This window comes from Hyla sarda, chromosome 2, assembly GCF_029499605.1.
Source record: "Hyla sarda isolate aHylSar1 chromosome 2, aHylSar1.hap1, whole genome shotgun sequence".
NCBI lineage: Eukaryota > Metazoa > Chordata > Amphibia > Anura > Hylidae > Hyla > Hyla sarda.
This window is the reverse complement of record NC_079190.1, coordinates 91,242,814-91,258,857: the sequence shown is the minus strand read 5'-3', so window position 1 is coordinate 91,258,857 and position 16,044 is coordinate 91,242,814. Positions and strand designations below refer to the sequence as shown.

General features: G+C 39.8%; 1 protein-coding gene across 6 annotated transcripts in view; it reads left to right on the top strand.

The window, feature by feature from the left end:
* R3HDM2 (R3H domain containing 2) overlaps positions 1–15,769 on the top strand; it is a 174,087-nt gene extending 158,318 nt beyond the window's left edge. For 2 of the 6 annotated variants that reach the window (XM_056562531.1, XM_056562532.1), the window contains exons 21-25: positions 260–429; positions 1,343–1,487; positions 1,570–1,667; positions 7,755–7,833; positions 13,791–15,768. In XM_056562531.1, coding sequence (XP_056418506.1) covers positions 260–429; positions 1,343–1,487; positions 1,570–1,667; positions 7,755–7,833; positions 13,791–14,140 — 842 coding nt within the window. In that variant the 3' untranslated portion in view covers positions 14,141–15,768. Of the gene's footprint in view, positions 1–259; positions 430–1,342; positions 1,488–1,569; positions 1,668–7,754; positions 7,834–13,790 lie in introns of all 6 variants that reach the window. The other 4 variants (XM_056562530.1, XM_056562535.1, XM_056562534.1 and 1 more) reach the window with 3 other exon arrangements.
* Positions 15,770–16,044: the final 275 nt, after the last annotated feature.

Below are 16,044 nucleotides of genomic sequence, written 5' to 3'. Positions count from 1 at the left end.
AAAGTTGGAATATGTGAAATGGAGTGCTCATCATAGTCACCCATCTGCTTGTAGGACAGGAATACATACAGAGAATTGAAGCAGGCTGAAACATTTGGTTCTTTTTGTGGATTTATTTGCTACTTAGCTTGGTACATTTTAGCACGTTAAACTGTTACACAAATGTAGTGTTCATATAACATCTATACATTCTAATTATTTTTATTGCTGAATGGATCAAGGTAACGTAGTGTAAAACAATAGCTTATTGTTATTGTAGGAGTCAACCCTTCAAGTTTGGGTGTGGTGGTGATGCAGCTGAATGTACCTAATGGCCCTCAAGGAACGTCCCAGAACCCACCTATGGTCCAGTGGAACCACTGCAAATATTTTAGTGTTGACCAGCGGCAGAAACCTGAACATCTATATGGTGCAGATGCTAACGCTCAGGTAGGAAGATTAAATAATTCACTGATTAATGGAAGAAAGGGGCGTGGGTTATTAAAAATAAAGAATATCTGCAGACCAGTGTAACCTAATAAATCCAACCGCTTATTGGCTGTGACAAGTAAAAATTATATTCTAACAGCAACAGTCCAAGTCTCATCAATAAGGGCAGATTTAGAGGAAAAGGCTACACTAAGGCTTTTTGTGGCGCTACTGGTAATAACCACAGTCCAACGGATTATATAAGATTGTGGCCTGCAGCTGAAGCAGCATAGTGAAAATCAATCAATAGTCTTAAATAATATTCTGCTGGGACAGGATGGTAGTAGAAGAAACTTGCCTAGCCCAGACCCCAGCAGCTCCTGTTTGTCTCAGTCTGGTGCCCTGAACTCCTGTCGTCGTCCTGCTTCATAGAGGAGAGCTCAGGACCTGCCAGCTCAGTGAATGACTGGGACGCCACTACAGCCAGTGATTGGCTGAGCCAGCAGGTCCTGCTCTGAGCTCTCATCTCAGAAGCAAGAAGAAGAGAGCATATGGGGGACCGGGGGTATGTTTTTTTATCTATTATTTCTCCCTACCCTAGCAGCATATTTAAAAAAATTAAATATATATAATATATAGACCTCTTGATCGGGGGTTTCTTACTCTCAGGAGTTCTCTGCTTTGGAAAAATGTACTGGTTGGAAGTTTTTCTGAACGATAACCTTGGTGAAACGCTGTAATCTGTTGGGGGGAATGAAGTGCCTACTTAAAATAGCTTGTTTGTGTAATGTAGAACAGGCCCTCCAGCATGAGAAATACTCTTTGTAACCACAGTCTGGAGTGATATTATGTTATATTTCTCTCTCATGGTATATGAAATTAGGTTTTCTAATCCAGAAAACGACTTCATGAAAGTTTTTTTTTTCCTATCTAGCCTAGTAACCTTATGAACAGTCCGATAACATCTCCAGCACAGTCCCCAACACCTTCTCCAGGCTCCAACATCAACAGTGTCTGCACGGGACTCTCTCCATTATCGGTCATCTCACAGTTTCCCCGACCTGTTGGCCCAGGGCAAGGTACCTATTAAATTAAATTTGATCTGTTAAATATGTCGCTTAAATGTCTATGGAATGTTCACCCTTTCCTTTTAACTTGCAGGTGATGGCCGGTACTCTCTGCTTGGACAGCCACTCCAATACAACCTTTCTGTTTGTCCCCCATTATTGCACAGTCAACCTACCTATTCTGCACAACTGGTACAGTTACAAACATGGGGCATACAGTTTTGTTTAAGATGGTTAATTGCAGTGTATTCACTGTTAGTGTTTCAGGTGTTTCCTACCCAGTAAAGACACAGTTACTGTGAGTTTGCGGTTTCATGTTTCATCTTGGAACATGGAATTCATTCAAAAGTTAAAGGTTTTCCCACTTAGCAAAATTGGTAAAATATGATGTGTACTGCATACATAGGCCCTTATTTTCCCTTATTAAGAGTGGAGTGTAGTTTTCTTTGTGGGTTTTATTTCCCTACAATTTATTTTCCTCTGTATTTTTACAAAGTTTTCCCTACATTTTGCTTTTTTTTTTACACCTGCTCTGATCTGTCTGGTTTTCCTCAGCTGAAATCCACCACATTTTCTGTGTAAACCTTAGTAAATATGTTGGGTTTTTGTGAAAATGTGGGAACACGCCTTTTTTGGAGGCCACATCCCCTTTCCCCGGTGACCACGCCCCTATTTCGGGTTTTCTTAGAAAAATGGAGAGTTAGTCATGGTTTTTTCAATTCTGGCACAATTTTTGGGGCAGGCAGAATTTCTGGCGCATTGCGACAGAATCTGGCGCACAACCCGACAAAACATGATGTCTGGTTTGCAATAGTAAATGAGGGCCATAATGTATACTACAGTTGTGCTAGATAAAATAACTTGTATCACTGTACTGTTCTTCATCAGTCTTATCACTTTCTGGTTTCCCCTCTAATCTGTGGCCATGCTTTTCATTTTATGACATTGCACACACTTTTCCACAATACAAATACTTCTGAGACGGACAAAGGATATTGGGGGGTATTTATCAAAGGATTATGTGTCTTTTATTGCGTATGTTTGGCGCATTATTTTGGCCCAGTGTCTTTTTGCACCAAAGTTTGGCGCATTATTTTTGCAGTGGGGAGTAATTTATCATTGCGCCATTTGTATTTTGGCGCTAATTGGGTGTAATAAGGCGCTTTTTTGGGGGGGGGGGGGGCGCAAATCACCTCAAACAATATTCTGACATGGAATACACACATACCAAAGGAAGAATATGGTATGTGCCAAAAATACTAAAGAACATGCGCCAAATGATAAATTTGGCGCACGTCATTATAAACCAAAGTAAAAAAAAAAATGGGTAAAAAGAAACGGACAACAGGTAAAAATAATAAAAAACTGAGCGTGTGGACCACCTTATTGGATTCCATAAGTTGGTTGAAACCAACATGTTACTAGAGCACAGCAGGCACATAGGGAATTAACAAGTATATATTTCTTTAAAGAGTACATAAAAATGCTATATACAGTGGTCCCTTGAAGTTACAATATTAATTGGTTCCAGGATGACCATTGTATGTTGAAACCATTGTATGTTGAGACCATAACTCTATGGAAACCTGGTAATTGGTTCTAAAGCCCAAAAATGTCATCCAAAAATAGGTAAAAGGGAGGATTAAAGAAAAATAAGTAGATAACTAATACAAATAAATCAAGTTCTTATGTATTAGAGTAAGAAAGATCTGCTGGGAGCTGTAAATCACTGTCTATGTAGAGGATAGAAGCTTCTTCAGGGTCCTGTACAGTACATCCAATGTCCTAAAAAAGTAATATGGAGCCGCCTTCATCTGGTGTCCATAGGAACAGCTAACCCTGGCACATGTAAAGAGTAGTACAGAACATTTAGTACATCCCTGTACTGTAGGGGGCGCTACAAGGCAGCCAGTCAGTGCATATACTTCAGTAATACAGGGGTTTTACCAGTGACATATCCTCTCTAATTGGTCAGTCTGGTTTCACATTACAATGGTCCAGAAAAGACCCTTGTATGTTGATGATATTGTAACCAGAGGCCATTGTAAGTTTAGGGGCCACTGTACATTTGAATAATGTTAATTAATTTAGGATTATACATCAGTTTAGACCAGTGTTTCCCAACCAGGGTGCCTCCAGTTGTGTCAAAACTACAACTGTTAGCATGCCTGGACAGCCTTTGGCTGTCCGGGCATGCTGGGAGTTGTTGATTTGCAACAGCTGCAGGCACTCTGGTTGGGAAACACTGGTTAAGACCAATGTATCTTAATGGGAAAACCTTTAATAGACTAGGAGTATTGGTGAAGACCACAAATGAAATGTGTACCTCAGGGCAGAGTAACTTCAGAAAGCTGTATTTACTTATTTGGAACCCAAAGCCCTTTGAGCGTTTCCTCTGATGTCCTGTTAGCAAACTGGTTTACTCATTATAATGTACCAACAGAAATAAAAATTCCTTTTGTAAGCATTTTTCAGAAATGTGTATTTAAAGGGGTTGGGTGCCATGAACATGCTTTTTTCCCCAAAGCATGCAAGGTTCCTTCTCTGTGGCCCCGTTTTCTGTAATCATGTAGCTCTTCCCCACTTGGTGCCCTAGCCATCATGCATTCCATGCATGGCTGTCTATGGGTGCGTTCACATGGAGTAACTCAAGAGGAATTTACTCGAGTAATTCCTCTTGAATTCTCCGCTACAAACTAATGCACATCTACTCTGCCCATTGACTTTAATGTTATTTCTGCTGTCCTGTTCACACTGCGGAAATTCTGCTAGCAGAATTCTGACGCTGAATTCCGTTCCGCTTGAAGAAAGAACATGTTCATTCTTCAAGCGGAATCCGCTAGCAGAAATCAATTGAAGTCTACGGTAAAAAAAAATTCCACCCGACGTCGTTTTCGCGCGGAATTCACGCGCAATTCGTGGGCAATTTGCGTGGAAATGGCTGAAAAACCCTTCACTTCTTTCTCCCCCATGTCCGCGCGCAATTCCCGCGAATTTCGCACGGAAAAAAAATAATCTCTTTTCCGCCTGTAAATTTTTCAGCATGAATTACTCTTCATTTACTCCGTGTGAACGCACCCTATGAAGGAACACATGACACTATCACAGTGATGTGTATGTTGTCGTACTGCACACACTGTCACATTGAATCAAAAGACCAGCACTTATTGTTTAGTAAGATTCCTAAAAATAGTATATGACAAATGACCAACCCCTGGAACGCTCATAACACGTTTTAAATCTTGCAACTCGAAACACATCCTTCTGAGCATTCAAAGGGATGCCTATGTGATTTTATTAATTTTGTCATAAAATGTTTCTTTATTGAGGATCCATATATGACAAATGAATAAAATCACGAGCATCCCTGGGAACGCTCAGGACGCCTTTCGAATCTTATGACTCAAAATGCATCCTTCATTTTTCTAATTTATTATTTACTATTTTTATGGATCCTCAATAAAGAACCGTTTTACTTTCAACAAGTGCTGGCCTTTTAGATCATTGTGATTGTGTGCGCAGTCTGTTTGAGGAGCTGGCTGTGCTCCACACCCAAGTGAGCTGACTTCTTGGACTTTTGCTTTGTATGGTCTTGTGCTCCTCCATAGGCAGTCATGTATGGAATGGATGAGCGGTCCGGCTGCATCCAGAGACGACGGACCAAGCGGGGAAGAGCTGCATGATTAGAGAGAACAGGGTAGCAGAGAAGATATCCTGTAACAGTAAATCATCTAATATAGTAAGCACTTCAGTGCTTTGGGGGAAAGAAAAAGTGGTGGCCAACTCCTCAGAACACAGCTGTTTTTCTAAATGTAAAACTGGTCTGTCGGTTTTATGTCATACAGTCATGGCCATAAATGTTGGCACCCTTGAAATTTTTCAGGAAAATGAAGTATTTATCACAGAAAAGGATTGCAGTAACACATGTTTTGCTATACACATGTTTATTCCCTTTGTGTGTATTGTAACTAAACCAAAAAAGGAGGAAAAAAGGCAAATTTGAAATAATGTCTCACCAAATAACTTAATCTTTGGAAAAACCCATTGGAAAAAATAACTGAAATCAGTCGCTTTCTGTAACAATCAATAAGCTTCTTACACCTCTCAGCCTAAATGTTGGACCACTCTTCCTTTGCAAACTGCTCCAAGTCTCTCTTATTGGAAGGGCGCCTTTTCCCAACAGCAATGTTAAGATCTCTCCACATGTGTTCAATGGGATTTAGATCTGGACTCATTGCTGGCCACTTCAGAACTCTCCAGCGCTTTGTTGCCATCCATTTCTGGTTTTTTTTTTATGTATGTTTGGGGTCATTGTCCTGCTGGAAGACCCAAGATCTCGGACGCAAACCTAGCTTTCTGACACTGTACAGTGCGACCCAAAATCCGTTGGTAAACCTCAGATTTCATTATGTCTTGCACACATTCAAGGCACACAGTGCCAGAAGCAGCAAAACATCCCTAAAACATCTTTGAACCTCCACCACATTTCACTGTAGGTACTGTGTTCTTTTCTTTGTAGGCCTCAGTCTGTTTTCTGTAAACAGTAGAATGATGTGCTTTACCAAAAAGCTCTATCTTGGTCTCATCTGTCCACAAGACGTTTTCCCAGAAGGATTTTGGCTTACTCAAGTTCATTTTGGCAAAATGTAGTCTTGCTTTTTTATGTCTGTGTCAGCAGTGGGGTCCTCCTGGGTCTCCTGCCATAGCGTTTTGTTTCATTTAAATGTTGACTGATAGTTCGCGCTGACACTGATGCTCCCTGAGCCTGCAGGACTGCTTGAATGTCTTTGGAACTTGTTTGGGGCTGCTTATCCACCATCCGTACTATCCTTCGTTGACACCTTTCATCAATTTTTCTCTTCTGTCCACGCCCAGGGAGATTAGTTACAGTGCCATGGGTTGCAAACTTCTTGATAATGTTGTGCACTGTGGACAAAGGCAAATCTAGATCTCTGGAGATGGACTTGTAACCTTGAGATTGATATTGATATTTTTCCACAAATTTGGTACTCAAGTCCTCAGACTTCTCCTCTCCTCTTTCTGTTGTCCATGCTTAGTGTGGCACACACAGACACACAATGCAAATACAAAGTGAACTTCTCTCCTTTTTATCTTTCGGGTGTGATTTTTATATTGCCCACACCTGTTACTTGCCCCAGGTGAGTTTAAAGGAGCATCACATGCTTGAAACAATCTTATTTTTTCACAATTTTGAAAGAGTGCCAATAATTTTGTCCAACCCATTTTTGGAGTTTGGTGTGACATTATGTCCACTTTGCTTTTTTCCTCTCTTTTTTGGTTTAGTGCCAATACATATAAAGGGAATAAACTTGTGTTACTGCAATCCTTTTCTGTGAGAAATACTTTTTCTTGAAAAAATAAATGGGTGCCAACATTTACGGCCAGGACTGTACCTGTGCAAATATTAGAAGTTGTGTGGTCTCTAATACGCACTAATGAAAGAATATTAGGGGTTAAAAAATTACTTTGAGCTCTGCATAACTTAATGCACAAATAACTAAGCATTTTTTTCTGTTCAATATTTCTGTATACGAAGTTACTTTCTAGAGAATTATCTTCAGGGGATTTAGTGGATTTCCATTTTAGCAGTGCTCAGCATCTACCCAGAGTGTCTTTGAGTAGAGAATTGTGCTATATGCTAATCTATACTCATCTTCCTTCCTTGAGCCATCTCGGCCATACAATCTCTCAATCTTTTCAATCTTCCCATTTCCCAACAGTCCAAAAGTATGACAGATGTACTTATTTTTTTTTTATCTCTGCCATTCTGTATGAGACAATTGAAGCTGGGGCCCCGGTCTGAGACCTCTGCACCTATGGGTGTAGCTAAGTAAAGGTCTGGGAGGTATTAGTGCAGAGTGCCAGAAAAGGGCCAAGAAACCAGTCACAGGTTGGACAGCCTAGTTACAAATGCCTAGCTTTACCCACACCAAAGTGGAATATTTACACAATAGTTGGCTTCTAAATCCAGTAGGAAAATTACTTTGTGAAATGGGGATAAAAACGCAGTGTGACTCCACCCTTATTATCACACTCAGTTTTTTCTTTTATACAGCAAAATTAAAAGTAATTTAACAAATGTATTTTTATGTTTTGTATAGTCTACAAATTTCCAAGTTTTACTATTTGATTTAGTGAACATTAGAACTTCATTTCACATCTGCAATCTATGATGTTAGGAGTTGTAAATTATATCTGTATGTAGATGTAGTCTAATTTTTTTCTTTTTTCTTCTTCCATATCCTTCCAAATGGGCAGACAGGGATGAAACATGGAAACAGAGGGAAAAGGCAGGCACTGAAGTCAGCATCTACGGACTTGGGTACAGCAGACATAGGCAAGTGATTCTTATTGTGACAACTACCCAAGCAGGAGAAATGACGTGTATCTCATGGCTGTCATCGGAGTGAACAGTTGAGCGTGTTTTTCCTATTTAAAATATTTAGTATTATTCTGTTTCACAGATGTGGTAAAATAAATGTAATTGACTTATTACTGACCATAATGTCATGTAAGTTTGTAGTTTGAATGTTTTAATTTATTTTGCATTCACTACTCTGATAAGCCCCTTATCAGAGAAGTGAATGTATCGTGTATTGAGTTTTAGCCTCACTAGTTAAATGCAAGTCTGTGGAGGAGAGTTTTTTTTTTTCCCCCTTTTAACCCCTCTAGGACCAAGGTCGTACATGTATGCTCTCGTCCTGCTCCCCTTCTATGATGCGGGGTCACGGGCTGAACCTCACGTCATAGCGGGGTGGTCCTGACTGCTATCAGCGGCCAGGACCCGTGGGTAATACTGAACATCACCGATCGAGGGGATGTCCAGCATTAAAGAAATTCTCCACTGGGAAAAAAGTTTTTTTTAAATCAACTGTTTTAAATCAAAGTTAAACAGATTTGTAAATTACTTCTATTTAAAAATCTTAATGCTTCCAGAACTTATCAGCTGCTGTTATGAGCCACAGAAAGTTATTTTCTTTTTGAATTTCCTTTCTGTCTAGCCACTGTGCTCTCTGCTGACACCTCTGTCCATTTTAGGAACTGTGCAGAGTAGAAGCAAATCCCCATAGCAAACCTATCCTTCTCCGGACAGTTACTAAAATGGACAGAGGAGTCAGCAGAGAGCGCTGTGGAAATTTAAAAGGAAAAGAACTTCCTGCAGGGGTGTGGAAATTAAAAAAAAAAAAACTACTTGTCCAAGGGACTAAAGCGGAACACAATCTACTTGTCCATCAAGAAAATCCACTTGTCCTGGAAGATAAAATAATTTCGACCAAAATAGTACGATCCCCCCACTAGACCACCAGGGATGTATATAAGATCCCTTTAGACACTGCTGTCAACTTAGACAGCGATGATCTAATGGTTTAATAGCGGCCATGGCGATCGCAGCATGCCAGGCTATTAGCGGCGGGAGGGAGAGATGTAGATCCTCTTACGCCCGAGACAAGCCCAGAAAAGTCTAGATGTAACTTTTTGATCACCATAAAAAATTTCTAATATGAAGTGACCAAAAATGAACAATTCTGGACTATTCTTTTACATTTACACCGTTCACCATATGGTTTAATTAACATTATATTTTAATAGTCTGGACATTTCCACATGCAGCGATACCACATGTTTATTTTTGTACATTATTTTTATTTAAAGAAAATTGGAAACTTTTATTAGGAAAGGGGCTTATTCACATATATATTATGTATATATACTTTTATATATATACACTTAAAATATTTTAATCACTATTTTTCAGTCTTCATAGGGACTTATGTGTTACTGGGGGGTGTTCTACTTCTCCAGTTTATGTGCTGCATTGTGTGTCAGAAAATGCTGGAAGTTGCATTTAGTTACTAGATAACTACAACTCCCAGCATGCCCTGATGCAGCCTATGGTTGTGTGGGTGTTGCAGCATGTTGCACTGTATAGTAGTACAGTTAAGGTTATTGTGTAACATGCTGGGAGTTGTAGTTTTGGTCCGTGTCAGCTGCAGAGCCATAGTCTGTGTCAGGGAATACTGGGAATTGCAGTTAGTAACTACAACACCCAGCATGCCCTGATGCAGCCTATGGTTCTGTGGGTGTTGCAGCATGTTGCACTGTATAGTATTACAGTAAAGGTTATTGTGTAACATGCTGGGAGTTGTAGTTTTGGTTTGTGTCAGCTGTAGAGCCATAGTCTGTGTCAGGGAATACAGGGAATTACAGTTAGTAACTACAACACCCAGCATGCCCTGATGCAGCCTATGGCTCTGCAGCTGACCCGAACTAAAACTACAACTCCCAGCATGTTACACTTTATAGTTCTACAGATTAGGTTATGGTGCAACATGCTGGAAGTGGTAGTTTTGGTTCGGGTGTGTTTGCGTGCATCCGTGGGGCTCTTGGTCAGCGGGTGAATATGAAGGGGCGGGATTCTGGGGTTGCAATTTAGTGCGGGTGTCCAGAAGCCACTGAAAATAAATAAAATTAGATGGCACAACTGGCGGCAGTGCCCCCCCACATCATACATTACATACACACATCACAGATACACTCACACCATACATATGCACACATCATACATACACCCGCCACTGCCCCCACATCATATATTACATACATCACACAGACATCATACACACATACACTCACACTATACATATACACACACATCATACATACACCGCTGCCCACCCCACATCATACATCACATATACAGACATCATACACACATCATACGTTACATAAACATCACACAGACAGACATCATACACACATTATCCATTATATACACATCACACATAGACAGACATCATACCCACATTATACATTACATACACATCACACATAGACAGACATCATACACACATTATCCATTACATACACATCACACATAGACAGACATCATACACACATCCATTACATACACATCACACACAGACAGACATTATACACACATCACACATACACTCACAACCACCCTTCCTGTCGCCTGCATTCTCTGCCTCCTCACCTGAGCCGGCCATGAGTGGACATCAGAGCTGTTGTCCCGGCCGGTGTGAGGTTACATGGGTTTGAAAATCTCCCCTCACACCGGACGTCCTCTCCTCTCTTCCCCCCCCCCCCCCCCCCCCGCTGTGTTTTCCCCGTGCAAACGTGCAACCTCCCCGTGATGGATTAGGTCCTGTGAAGAAAGAGCAGGGGGAGGGATAGAGCTGTGTGCGAGGGAGGGGAGGAGCTGTGTGCCGAGCTGTGGACATCCTTTCTCTCCTCTGTCTTCTTGTGTTATGTGTAGCGGTGTCCTCCATCCTCCGGGAGGATTAGATAAGGGGGCGTGGCTCAATTATGTAATGCGAACGTGCGACCTCGGGCTCTGTGGTCAGCTGGGGGCCGCCGCCGCCCCCTCCATACACTCTGAGCGCTGGTGTGAGGTTCAGACTTGTATCCGCTCCTGCGCCTCACACCGGCAGTAAAGAAAAATAAGGGGGAAGTCGGTCTGTCCCTGCTAGCCCGATACAGGGCTAAATCTATAAACAATTCATCTGCCCGGCGCCCAAAACTACTTGTCCCGGGCGTCGGGCGATAGGATTTCCACATCCCTGTTCCTGTGAAGCATATAGCCGCTGTTAAGTACTGGAAGGAAATCTGTTTAACTTTCCGGCACCAGTTGATTTAAAAAAAAATAAAAAATTCCACTGGAGTAGTCCTTTAACCCCTTAAGGACCAAGGACGTACAGGTACGTCCTTGGCCCTGCTCCCGTGATATAACGCGGGGTTACACGGTAACCCCGCATCATATCACGGCGGGCCCAGCGTCATAGTGAAGCCGGGACCCGCCGCTAATGGCGCGCAGCCCCTGAGATCCAGGCATGAGCAGTCAAGCGGCAGAATCATCGATCACTGGTTTCCTATGAGAAACCAGTGATCAATGATGATCAGTGTGTGCAGTGTTATAGGTCCCTATGGGAGCTATAACACTGCAAAAAAAAGTGAATAAAGATCAATTAACCCCTCCCCTTTCCCATAAAAAAAAAACTGTGTAAATAAAAATGAACATATATGGTATCACCGCGTGCGGAAATGTCCGAATTATAAAAATATATCGTTAATTAAACCGCTCGGTCAATGGCGTACGCGCAAAAAAATTCCAAAGTCCAAAATAGTGCATTTTTGGTCACTTTTTATATAATTTAAAAATGAATAAAAAGTGATCAATAAGTCCTATCAAAGCAAAAATGGTACCATTAAAAACTTCAGATCACGGCGCAAAAAATTAGCCCTCATACCACCCCATACACGGAAAAATTAAAAAGTTATAGGGGTCAGAAGATGACAATTTTAAACGTATTAATTTTCCTGCATGTAGTTATGATTTTTTCCAGAAGTACGACAAAATCAAACCTATATAAGTAGGGTATCATTTTAATCGTATGGACCTACAGAATAAAGATAAGATGTCATTTTGACCGAAAAATGTACTACGTAGAAACGTAAGCCCCAAAAAGTTACAAAACTGCGTGTTTTTTTTTCAATTTTGTCGCACAATGATTTTTTTTTGTGTTTCACCGTAGATTTTTGGGCAAAATGACTGACGTCATTACAAAGTAGAATTGGTGGCGCAAAAAATAAGCAATCATATGGATTTTTAGGTGCAAAATTGAAAGTTATGATTTTTTAAAGGCAAGGAGCAAAAAACAAAAACTGAAAAACCCCTGGTCCTTAAGGGGTTAACCCTGTAGACGCCACAATAAAAGTGGATTGCGGCATCTAAAATAAAAAATGTATCCCGGCAGCCCAGCGGAGCTGATAGACTACCTAGGTGTCCCGATCAGCTTAGAGGATGATGGGAGGGCCCTCACCGTCCGATCGTTGCTTGGATGCTCCAGCCCTGCTCTACAGGCTGGAGCAATCAAGCACAGATAACACTCATCTATGTTATGGCATAGCATTGAACAGTGTATGCGTTTAGAAGATTGCATGTAAAAGTCCCCCAGGGGTCTATAAAATAGTGTTAAAAAAAAAAAAAAGTTAATAAATTTGAATCAACCGCACTTATAACAAGTTTCACCCTCCTTTTCCCATTAAAAAAAAAAAAATATGTAAACGAATATAAAACATATGTGATACCGCCGTGCGTACAATTTTTGAACTATAAAAATATAACATTAATAAACCGCACGTTCAATGGGGATACACGTTAAAAAAAATTCAAAAATTGAGTATTTTTGGTCACTTTGTATGCCCTAAAAAATGTATAAAAAGCAATCAAAAAGTCCCATCAAAATAAAAATGGTACAGCTAAAACTTCAGATCAGGGTGCAAATAAATGAGCACTCCTAAAACCCCCAAAAGTAAAAAAATTTTATTTCGCCCCACAAAAATTTTTCCTGGCTTCGCCGTATATTTTTTGGCGAACTGATTGATAGTATTGCAAAGTAAAATTGGTGGTGCAAACAGCAAGCCCTCATGGGTCTGTAGGTGGAAAATTGAAAGTGCTGTGATTTTTAGAAGGTGAAGAGGAAAAAATGAAAGTGGTCCTAAATGGGTTAAATTTTGAAAGTATTTTACATTAAGACATTTCATGGAGGCTGCCAGACAGGGATAGAGTAGAGCTGCTTCTTTTTCAAAGACTATGGAGTGACAGAGTGAGCAGGGTTTACAAACTTATTTTGCAAACTAATACAAAGGTAAATAAAAAAAAATCCAGTATTTTTCCTTTATGTTGAGCGTCACTTTCATTTTATGGTGGAATTAACACTGTTTTCAGACAGATAAAAGTCACTCTTGCTTAAATTGTAGGTTATAAAAGCCATGTAGAATGGATTGCAGACATTGGGGGATATTTATCAAAGTTGTCTATTTCCCGCATCAATATAGACCAAACTACAGAGGGTTAGGCTGGTCTATTGTGCGCCTAATTTATCAAAAGGTGCACGGCTCTTGACAAATTCTGCGCAAGGACTTCGGGATCTATGGTTTAGACTATATTTAAACCTGCTTCAGCATGGTCTGACATTTCAGCGTATTTCTGCCCGAAGCAAATTTTCGCTGAAAAGTCGCAATTAATAAATTCAGCACCAATGCATTTTTCTATGTAAAATAGACTAGAATGCATAATGTTCCAAAAATCCTCTAAAGCAAAAGTCGCATGTATTTAGACTGCGACTTTCTGTGCGACAATTTCCTTTCCTTTGATAAATCTCCCCCATTGTCTTTTGCATACAGTTATGTTAGACAGATAAATGGAAATTTCATTGGATTTCAGGGTGTTTCTCATAAGTTCTTGTTTGTTTTCCTCCTTCCCTCCCATAGTTCTTGGCAGAGTCCTAGAGATCACAGACCTCCCAGAGGGCATCACACGGGCAGAAGCAGGCAAGCTTTTTACACAGCTGGCAATGTCTGGGGCCAAAATACAGTGGCTGAGGGACACTCAGGGTCATGCCCCAGGGCCTAATGGTGACAACAATGGACCTGCAGAAAATGGCCGCCAAGTCCACAACAACGACCTGGCAGCCTTTTATACCATCGTGGCAGTCTTCCCTAGCACCTTGGCAGCACAAAATGCCTCAGTCCAGCAAAATAGTCCACTCAGCCGCTTTAAATTGCGCAGTATCAAAAAGAACTATGATTTGCGCATACTGGAACGTGCCAGCTCGCAATAGCGTGTGAAGATGGGTTTGGGAAGATGAAGATGTGAGGGGATGGGTACAAGAGGGCTGCAGCAAAGACCTGGAGGAGTAAAATATTTCTTCCTCCCCTCCCTCCTACCCTCTTTTTTTTTTTTTTTTGTCACCCTTCTTCCTCTTTTCCTTTTCGCCCCCCAAAAGAAGCACACTGGACTTGATACAGCCTCTCCCTTTCTAACTTCAATTTCTCTGAGCGCCTTTTTGTTTCTTTCAGAAGTCCCCTTTACGGTTGTACATCTCGTTTCTCTTGTTTGTCCCCCTTCTTATTTTTCCTATCAGCCAATCTCCTGATTCACTAGCCCAGTACTCACACCATGAAACTGTTGCTGCATTACTGGTTTTCACTTCTTTGCACGCTATCTTGTTGACAGGCTTTTTATTTGTCTTTCAGCATTTCATTTCTTCTGATCACCAAACCATTCAACTTTTCTGTGTTTCTTGCACATTCTCACCATTCTCAATACTTTGCTGTGTGAATATATATATATATATATATATATATATATATATATATATATATATATATCCTCTTTTGAATCCCTCCTCTGCGGTACTTTTCACATACACACCACCCATTTTCTGATCGTGAGCAGAAATGCTCTGTAGCGGGTATAAAACTGCCATAGGGTTAAAGAAAGATGGTAACTTAATTTTTTATTTTTATTTATATATATATATTTTTTTCTTTTTTTATTTTTTTTTTTTGGCCCCGAGTGGAAAATCTGCCTTTTTATGTTTTTTTTGGAGTTGATTGTCCTGAACATTGTAAAGTTTTTTTTTTCTTGTTTTTGTTCCTTTCTTTTTTTCTTTTTGTTTTTTGTTTTGTTTTTTATGCTTGTGAGAGTACATTAACATGGGTATTTATTTGCACAAATGGGCTGTACTCACTGTAAATTTTATTTAATCCAATTTTGTTTTTAAATATGGAAAAAAATATGTGTCACATTAAAAGTGTGTCCCTTTCTTTATAGTTTTGGTAAAAAAAAAAAAATAAGATTTATATTGTGTTATGTAACTTGGTGTCATTCTCTCATTACTGTGCTGCAAGCCATCAGTCACGCTCCGCATACTCTGATATTCGTTCTGCTATCCTGACTCGTGGTCACAGGCAATTCAGTAAGTTGGGGCACTGGTTTCAGAATGTTTCTAAACACACATATTGGTATAGGTTAATGTATGACGAAGTACAAACCTACGTTCCGTAGTCACATGGCTGCTGGGTTTTTATCAAACACTGAATCTTTTTTTAAACAAAAAACTTTATAAAAACTATGTTTCTCAATGGCACAGTAACATAGGACAACAAAATACTGCCATATTTACTAAATGAGCCACCAAAAAAAAGGCTGCTATAGTTGTACTTGCATGCAACAACATTTAAAATGAAAATTTTAATGTAAACTTTACAACATATACTTTATACAAACATTTTAATGATAAATAAATTGGCAGAACAAATATATTTAATATATTGTTTTAATATATTTTTAAAAAGGTTTTGTATTTGAGTGCATTTGTTTAATAAAAAAAACTATACAATGCTTGCTTTATTTGTTCAAGGGACAATAAACCTAATACCGAATAAGAAATAAATACCAACTTCTCAATTTTAGTTAAAATACAAATATAACTTGTACTTAAAATCCCCTCTGTATTTGTGGCACAACTATGGTCCTGGTAGTAGGCTATTAACACCTTTTGAACAATTAATTTTATTATTGCATTTACACTTATGGTGTAAAAACAAAAATTTTTACATACGGCTTTATAAAAAAAAAAAAAAAAACCTTTCTGCAGTTCTCATGTGTAGTGCAGGCTGCTCTGTCTCGTTCGAAATGAAACCTATCAGTGATTCTGCCTGACAGGTCTGTTAACATTTC